We start from the raw sequence: 10007 nt of genomic DNA, 5'->3' as shown, positions 1-10007 counted from the left end.
ATTTATAACATCTATAAGTAACCTTAAACAGTACGCCTCCTCTGTGTTACTAAACTCTCTAGGTCATCTTTCTTGAGGGTTGTTTCATAAGTATGAAATCGAAATCAGCAAACAATCAAGAAGATAGAAATAAAAGTACTGCTGATTTCTGAAGAGTTTTTATCCACTCGTTCATTTTTTGAACAGCGAAATTCGGTAAATAATTTCAAACTAAAGGAAGGTGAATGTTAATCATTACTTATATTTTTAATTCGTTTCGGATTTGGTAAATTCTATTTGATGGAAAAAAAGGATGAAATACAATAGTCGTAGATTTATCACATGACGTTTGAGAAACAGCAAAATTTTATATGTTTAAGAAAAGATTAAAAGTTCAAAATGATCTATTCCGCTGAATGCTACAAGCTGAACTCTTTCGAAATGGATGCTCTGATCGCTTGTTTGTTAAACTACTTCTTGAAAAGAGGTCCTAAGTTCTTTTAATTAATTTTTTTCTGAGACTGTTAGGATGAAATACAATATAACAGCTAAACAACAAGGTTATTTTTCTATATTTATTTTCCTGACATTTTTGAATATATTTTTATGACCATATCCTGTTTTTTAATTACCTCAAGGGGTCTGTAATTATCATATATTATAATAGGAATAAATCTTATTGCTGAGGGACTATCTAAGCTAACTAAGTAAACTGAATTTTCGTCCTTTTCATTTCATCCAAATTGCACTTATAGTTTAAACTCCATTAAACAGGATAATATGTTTTCTTCGGGCTTTCTTCCTTAATTTAAGAAGTGAGTAAACTCTGAACCGATTGCTGTTTTCCAGTTATTGGAATTTTATGAGAATTGTACTGGAAAAATACAGATTGTTATCCATCTTCATGAGTTAAAAAAAAAAAAACGTAACATTTTGTACCGTATACGGCTGCACAATAATCATCTGTTCTTGTCCTATTCATTAAGCAAATAAGTTCACATGTAGGATTTCAGGAAAGGAACGTCTCAGAAACATTTCTTCATTAGTCCTTTATTCAAAAATCAGTTAGCACAATCTTCACTGAACTCTTCTTAATCGCCGAAAACAACTTTCAATGATACGACAGATTTTTACATATCTCTCGTTTTATTCAGATATCAAATACAATGCAAGTTTTGGAAAACGCATTTGTGCGATTATCTATACTACGAGTATGGTATTAAACTGAGACAGGATGCAGGTAGTCTTTCATATGATCCTCTTGCGCATTTTTACTTCTGATGATTAGACTTTTTTCAGCTTTCCTGTTCATCACTTCCTATCGAATCTTTGATAATCACCATGCGAAAATTGTAAACATCTGTTAGAGTAACAGATGTTTATTTGTCAGTGAAGAGTATTCATTTCTCTATTCAGCGACCGAGTTACTTATGAGATTTGAAAAGCTTCATTTTTTCACTGTCATATAGAATCAGTGTCCGTAAAATAGTGGCCCTGCCCCATAAGCTAAGCTTAAATTTCGAGATAGTCTTATTTTTCGTTTGCTTTAACAAAAGGAGTGGAATTGAATTTATTATTATTAAATGACTGAAGATAATTGAACAGAAAAGCTGTTTACTTCTCTGAAGAATAAAACGGAGCGGGGAAAGAAGCGGTGAAGTAAGGCATCATATTAAGTGATCTGATATTCAGATTTCAATCTTTTCATTCCGGATACTCAAACCCAGCCCACACTATACCGTTTCCTTCCCGGGCTATCTCACATCATTAGAACTATTAGGAATCCCATTCCTCAATTCCCGACCTACACAATCAAACATCTTTCCCTTGCCAAGAACAGGTCCGCCTCCTTTCATTCTCGAAGCACGTTGTGATTGGTTCCTACGATACCGTGAAACAAGTCTTTGTATTGTGTATATATGTGCCTACGTATGTATGCATGTATGTGTTTGTGTATTATCTTAATTAGTATAACTCCTATTCATCAGAAAATTAAAGAAGCAACGAAATGAACGAAAACACACACTTACATACATGCATACATACATACATACATACATGCATACATACATACATACATACATGCATACATACATACATACATACATACATGCATACATACATACATACATACATACATACATACATACATACATACATGCATACATACATACATACATACATGCATACATACATACATACATACATGCATACATACACACACACATATAAACGACGTACATGTTGGATGAGTGCAGCCTTGGGAGAGGGATGGGCCATATTCAGGGCGTCAAACCTGACGATGAGATATCACGTATACAAAGTATTGTACTATAGTTGTGGAATGGGGAAGTATTGATTGGTTTGTTGAAGTTTTGAGGTAATTTCACTTGCAATACTCTTAAGGGAGAGAGAGAATCAATTCCAATAGAACAGCGAAAGGTATTGCTGAGAACTGTGAAATATACGCTTTGAGAAGCGACAAAAGAGAAATACTATGATGTGAGAGAGGGTTAAGAAAAAACACAACAGACCTGGGACAAGCGGATGTCAACCGATGCTAAGTTCAGAATTGTCTTTCCATTCATGAATAATATTTTGGCTGATCAATACAAATCATTTATGCAAGTTATCTTTGGCGCAGTTAATTGTTGCCATTGAATCCATGAAATTTTAAGTGTTGAAGATAAAAAAACATAAATGAACTTTTACACTTAAGCTATCCAATAATAAGCGAGTAACGAAGCCTTATTTGCTATGTCATTAATGCTTTGATAGGCTTACCAGTGTCACCAGGAAATACTTAAGGTACTATTTAGAAGAACTTTCATTGCGAACTCTGACATCTATTATATCTTTTTCCTATTTTATCTTTTTATCGTTTTTGGTTGATCAAAAATTGCTTTATGTTGCTTTCACGGCTGGCAAATTCTGGGACACAGTAATGCGAAGACAAGAACATTGAACTATATGAATTAAATCAACATGTATTTCATCCCTACATCAATTAATTGGAATTACCAGGAAAAACTGGCTGGTAGTTTACGAATAAAAATGGGTGATGATCTTCTTTTTCTCGATAAGCCTTTACTCTTCATTTAATTTTGTGCAAAAATAAAAAATGAATCCAGTCTTATCATTATTGTCTTCTCTTAATTTCTAGCAAAAATTGCATTTCTAGCTATCTCCAATGTTTTAATTTAATCTGAAGGAAGAATTTATACTGAGCATTTAATAACGCAACGAAATTCAAAAAATTTATAACAAAAGTTGGCATTGCTAGAAAATAACCACCTGAATTTTTCTAAAAGATGAGTTATATGTCAGCCAAACATTAGAATAAATAAAAGAAATATCAATCGAAGTACTGAAATGATGATATATGTTATCAATGAAACATATCTCTATTGAAAGAAGAATGCATTGCGATATAAAAAAAGCACCAGTTTCTGATCTTGACAATCCACATATGAAATAGGAAAGCAGAGGAATAAGATTACTACGCAGCTATGGTTTCTAGCAGTTATTTAAATTTTTAAATGAGTAAAAGATAATTATAGAACGTTAATAGTGCTAGTAATATTATTGCTCAGGGAAAGGGTAAAATATTGACAATGCAGGAAGAGATGTCTTTATTTGGTCGTTATAAAACTTTTTTCTAAGAGAGGAAATTATGGCTTTCTGTCGGCTATTGCACGATTTCGTCCTTCTATATAACATCACATATAATCATATCAATTGTACTGTTTCCAGCCGACTGTCTCTCCGAAAGAAGTAACCTTTACAATACATCATTAAAAACCTGAATTAATATCGCCTACAACTTCATTAAAGTTTTTGCTTTCTTGCTTAACAGGATGAAAACGATAAACGATACCGGCAAAACATAATTTAGTGACCTTCTTGATACAAACAATTTTTCTTGCTTGCCAAGCCTAAGCTAAGATCCCAAAACAATTCCAATGTTTCCCTAGCAGATGAAATTAAAACTTAGAAAGTGAACTTGGAAAAAACTTTGTTTTTTAATTTATTTTTAATTCCGTTGTTTCAAATAGCTGTGAAGTATTATTTTTCATAATTATTTTTCTTTTCTGAGAACATACCATCCTGAATTGAGACTTTTAGTTTCGCGTTTAGATGCAGTATTTAGTCATCATGATCAAATTATTCCAAGATCATTATAATATCATAAGGGATCAACCACGAGACTTCAACATTTGTGGAAATTATTCTCATAAGCAACTAAACTTAAAAGATTATCGACTTTATCAAATAAGCTGCGAATTTAAAGATGTGATTAATGATCCGAGGAAAACACGTCTTCATTTCATGGTGATAACCATTTGAGTCTGCGTTCAGTGCAAATGAAATGGACATTGATATTAATTTAAACTTTAAATAATAGTAGAAATTAGTTAATCAGAAAAAAGAAAACCCCTGAAAATAGTCATACATTGTCTTTTGACTCTTCTGTCATCACAAGCATAAATAATTCTGGTATTAAATGTTTTCTTTGATTGCCTTTATATTAATTTATTAATTTAAAATTATTCATTCATAATTATTTCAAACAGTTGTCGCAGCGAAATTCGAACATCATTTTCTATTTAAAGTTTTTTATTTAAATCTCAAAATCCCAAAGTTTTCTATTTAAAGTGAGTATCACAGAACGTTAACTGACAAGCAATGCTATTGGAAGAGAGAAAACAGAATAAAAATTGAAGTAGTAAAACAAGACATAAATTTCTTTTTTAAGATTACTTCAATGTCAGACTTATTTTTTGAATTTCCACTAATTATTCACCATATTTTTGGAAATTGCCAAAAATTGTTAGTGTTAAGATTTTCGACTTTCATTCATAAATTTTCTTTTAACAAAAGTTATGTTTCCTTCGTGCTTCTCCACCTTTAATTAAATGATTATTAGCTTATATGTGAAAGCTTCTGAGTGATTTGCGTAAAGTCACGTTTTTTTGTATATAACTTTTAGAGCATTTCATTTTAAAAGTAATATCTTTGAGAGCAAAACATACCTTGGATGTGGTTTCTGTTATTACTAATTTAGTTCTGCCAGAAGATTGTATCAAATATTGAAATATGAGAAGATAAATTTATCATATTTTACTCAGTTTCTACTAACTTGAAATTAATTATGAATAGCTATAATCCTCAGAACTCGATTGTTTATACGTAATATATAACTTTTTTATAAATCTTGCTCATCCGAATTTTTTAAGTGGAAATACTTGAAATAATTACATTTTATTAATATAAGGACACCCTTGTCTGTTTAATTTTTGTAAAGATTTTAATATAGCATACTCACAATCAGTAGTTTTACATTAAACATACCAAAAATAAGGATAAGTTTACATTCTCTTTAAGTTTTATTATTAAACTTGATTTAGTTGTGTTTACTTCTCATTAATAGGTCAATCATGATTATGTGATACCCGTCATCATGACACCTATCACGGTAATGTTATAAGGATAGGAAACGGTCTGTTTCAGGGTTTCGATACCAAACCGGAAGTGCACCAGGTACACAGTCAAATGCACATGAGAGAAGCGAAGCCATACAAATGTACGCACTGCATCAAATCTTTCGCGAATAGCTCGTACCTGTCGCAGCACATGAGGATACATCTTGGTATAAAGCCCTTTGGACCCTGTCAGTATTGCGGTAAAAAGGTTCGAGTCTTTTTCTATCCTCTGCTATTCTGCATAATTCAGTTTTACTTTTCGTTAAAATTCCTTTCGAAGAATTGTGAGAAGGCAAAAATATAGTGCAAGAAGGTAGAAAAATATGAATGCTGGAGATGGGGAGGTATGACAAATAATTCGGATGAGCATTTCGCTTACAAATTTCTGAAAATAATTCAGATGAGCTATTTTCATATATTTTAACTTACAAAATTCAGTTCACACAACTATCACATTTGCAACAACACATCAGAACGCATACTGGTGAAAAACCCTACAAATGCAAATTTCAAGGCTGCGAAAAGGCATTTAGTCAGCTATCAAATTTGCAGTCACATTCAAGATGTCATCAGTCCGACAAACCATTTAAATGCAATAGGTACTTTTCTCGAAAATAAGATACTTTTAAATATTCGTAATCAAGTGAATCATTCCCACAGCTAATTGGAGTCTAAAGTAGTCTATTGATCATAACATCTACAATTAGTTCACTGATTCAAAGCCGTTTTCAATCTTTAGCTGCCAATAATTAATAACTGTAATAAGAATTGCTATACTTAAACATGACTGAACTTGGTTAAAGCTTACAAATTAATTCCAACGTGTTTCGACAATCAAACAAAGAAGGATAAAGTGATGATAGTCGAAGGAAGTATAGGTGAAATACTTTTCAGCTGTTACAAATGCTTCACGGATGAACAGGCACTGTTGGAACATATACCGAAGCACAAGGAATCGAAGCACTTAAAGGTATTTTACATGGGTCAGTTATAAAGTGTTATTTTTTCAAAGAAAACCATAACAGAAATGGATCGTTTTCTTTGACGAATAAATAAATGTCTTGATCCACCGGTTATTATCCAAATCCGGTTTGTAACTGTTAGGAATTTCTCACTCAACAGTTTAGAATCTTCTACTTCCACTTCTACCCTTTTCTGATTGCTTCCTGAATTCAACCCTCCTTGAGAGGACGTAGAGGGGGAAATTGTTCCAACAAATCACGTTTTAGAATCGGTAACATTTTATTTGCCACCAATTATTATTAAAGAATGTATTGGATTATTTCTTAGCAGCAATTATTAAATTTCATTTTTTGTTGAAAGAGAGGCAAAGATGCTACCGTTAACTCAAATTTTCAAAAATTTTTTTTGTCTTTACTGTCTTCATTATCTTTTCTTATCTTTTTTTGTTTCTCTTTAGAATGCATAAATGAAGTTAATTTGTAACTATAGGTGTGGTAACTAATAACGTCTTCTTTATTTGTCGGAAAGAAAATAAAAAATTACGAAAGCATTTTTTTCGCATAACATACGTCATTTCAACTATTCTGAATTCATAAAACATTTCAGGTACACATCTGCCCATATTGCGGTAAATCCTACACGCAGCAAACCTATCTTGCAAAACATATGACCAAGCATGCTGACAGGAGAAACATGTATGCTTTTTTTGCCTTCATTCTGATTTTTTTGCTGAATACAATAGTGTAAATGCACACGTTTCAAAAAGCAACGTTTTATTGAGTAGTGGTTTTATCCGGCAGATTTAAATATGATTTGTCCTACTTTATGACTGACCAACATGACATGCTGTTCTTATTTCAAGTGCATGATGAATAGTACTTAATTCGGTACCATAATTCACGGTTAGCTTTTTAAGAACATATCAAGATTCCTCATTTTTGGCAATCTTGAAAGCTCTATTTCACAGCCGTTACAGAAGCAATTTTATGGAAGGCTTGGAAGGTTTGAATGCATGGAGAAATGAAGCAGTTGCAGCAACATCAGCGCCTACGATGGCAGCTGCAGCACATGGCATTTCGGATCTGGCTTCCGTGACACAACCACAGATAGACTTTAGTTTGTTTCTTTATCTTTTTTTTATTAAAAGTCTCGAAGATCATGAATAATTATTAAATGAATGATTGTAATGGCTGGGATAAATTTCAGGCGATTTTCATTTTTTAAACAAGTGCGAAGAGAATATTAAAAACATTTTACTTAGCATGTTTTACTATTGGTAATTGATGTTTTGTCGAGAATTCCAAAAAATTCCAATGGTATTTCGTAACACCGTTATATATATATATATATATATATATATATATTATTTTTAGAGTTTCATTTTGACATTTTGTCTTAGCTAATTGAGAATTAATCGAAGTTTCCATCCTTTCTAGAAATTGTCTTGCATATTCATTTAAACTAAAAATGTTTCATAAGCTTAGTTTAATTTTAATTTGACCCATAGAAACACTCAAAAGTTAGTTCATTCTCTTTCTTATATGTAATATAAGAAAAGAACAGTCGTTAAAGACACTTTCACTACGATTACAGAGAAGATTCATTAGAAATTTTTATATAAATTAGAATTTTTTTTTAATCTTAATTTTTCAAATACCAACAAATTTTGTTTATAAAAAGTCAAGCTTACAAATTTTTAGAAGATGAGACTTTAATTGCAGGTCATTTCAATGCAGGAATACCAGCTTCGGTGCTTTCGGCCGCCAATCAGTCGGCCGCAGTAGTTGCGACCAGTTCTGTGACTAGTGCAGCGGCAGCAGCATGTAGCTATCCAAGTGCTGCTGCTTCAACAGCCACTGCAAATCAGATGATGGTCAACGACCCCTCCGCGTTTCGTCTCAACATGGCTGCTTTTGGCAGGACATTAAGCACAAACAGATCCTATTTCCCTTTCGACAACACGGCATTCAAGTCAGAAGCACCTAGGCCGGCAGGGTTAGCTATGACTTACATTATCAAAAGTAGAGAAATACTAATTTTGAAAGATTGTACAAACTTGTGAATTATCAACAGCCTAACTTCTGTTTACTTGTTTTCAGTTTCAATATGATAACACCGCTGGAGAAAATCCAATGCTACACGCAGCAAACATCCTCAACATCCGCTGTTCAGGACCAGCAGTTCCAGAATACGATGCTCAATTACAAGTAGAAAAAAGTTCATTGCGCGGGTTTTAAATTAGGAACGACCATCACCAGTATGCCATCCTCTTTAGTTACCACTACTACTATCACTACTACTGCTACTATTACTACTACTCCTCCTCCTACTACAACTTTTGTGTGTAGACGAAAAACATTCCTCAAAGAATAATGACTTGCTTTGCGCATTCTTCAAGTAAATTTTGTAAGAATGAAAGGTTGTAAGGTTCATCGTTATAACAGCTGGATAATTCCATCCACCTGTAGTCGATTTTCAATATATCAAAGTTTAAAGTTGAGATAAAATATTGTGAATTTCAAGAGAAACAAATTTTCACTGGAAGTAGCTTAATTAAAGCTACTACTTCCACATTTGGACCTCTCTGAGGTGTGATTGTATTTAGTTATCTTAATCTCTTTTTAGACGTGATTTAGACGTTTGGTAGATGGTCATTGTTACCTAGGATGAATTGACGGTTTGCTTCTTTAAGGCCAGTTTATGTGATTCGTTAATGACTGAATTGTCAAAGGAATGATTTGGAAGCACCGAAAAAAAAAAAAAAACTGTTACTAATGACGAAAGATTTGTTAGAGAATCTTCTGCCAGGTTGATGGAAATCTCGATAGAAATCATATTATTTACTATAATTGGTATTCGATTTCTACAAACAATGAAAGAGGTTGCAGCTATAGTTTTTGGTTCTAATAAACTAAGTTAGACTTTTTTCTCTCTCATTTCTTGCTTAATGAATATGAGTGTATGTGTTGAAAAGGAGTAAGCTCGAGGAAGACGCTTTATTTCCATTAAAATCATTGTCTTTATATTATTTTGTGCCGATGAAAAACTTTCTAATTGCTCTCTTCTTTGAAAGAATCCGAGTCTTTTTAAAATGAGTAATTTCCATTTTAAAAGTAATCGTCCAGCGACCAATGTCTTTCTATTTCTCCTTGTAGTTATTCAAACTAAGACAGCATTATCACTCTACTTAAGTCCAATTATCTGTCTGTACAATCATCCTCAATAAAACTCTTTCCGACCTGGACCATACTTTCGATTTTTCGACTTTGTAAAAATATTTGAATTAGAAGTTTTGTCCTAACGCAAAATGTTTGTAAAGCCCGGAGGGACTTAGTTCTGTTTTAATTTATATCAATTTTTTGTTGTATGCCCAGATCATTAAATGTCACCTTATTTTGTTGGCTCTTAACTAATCCTAAAAAATACCATGCAGAAAACTGCTCCCTTCCTATGCCATCCTTACTACTTTTTAATTTCTGTTGCATTTTCCATCTCTGTATAATTTATAACTTTAAATGCATAGTTTAATTTTTTTATTACATCATCTCGATACTATTGTTCTACACACGTTTGCGTTCCTTA

General features: G+C 32.5%; 1 protein-coding gene across 2 annotated transcripts; it reads left to right on the top strand.

Annotated features, from left to right (window-relative positions):
* Window positions 1-1213: 1213 nt before the first annotated feature.
* On the top strand, window positions 1214-8636 carry Bma-lin-29 (Uncharacterized protein; the record flags this gene model as incomplete). Of its 2 annotated transcripts, XM_043078629.1 has the most annotated exons (8): window positions 1214-1219; window positions 5491-5670; window positions 5901-6061; window positions 6357-6432; window positions 7032-7120; window positions 7402-7541; window positions 8147-8420; window positions 8525-8636. In XM_043078629.1, the coding sequence occupies 8 exons, from the start codon at window positions 1214-1216 to the stop codon at window positions 8634-8636; spliced, it is 1038 nt and encodes a 345-aa protein (XP_042934563.1). The 2 variants fall into 2 exon arrangements, with proteins under 2 accessions (XP_042934563.1, XP_001899964.2); XM_001899929.2 differs by lacking the exon at window positions 1214-1219 and having other exon boundaries at window positions 5533-5670.
* Between the last annotated feature and the right edge of the window lie 1371 nt (window positions 8637-10007).

This window comes from Brugia malayi (assembly GCF_000002995.4).
Source record: "Brugia malayi strain FR3 genome assembly, contig: Bm_v4_Chr2_contig_001, whole genome shotgun sequence".
NCBI lineage: Eukaryota > Metazoa > Nematoda > Chromadorea > Rhabditida > Onchocercidae > Brugia > Brugia malayi.
This window is presented reverse-complemented; position numbering and strand designations above follow the sequence as displayed.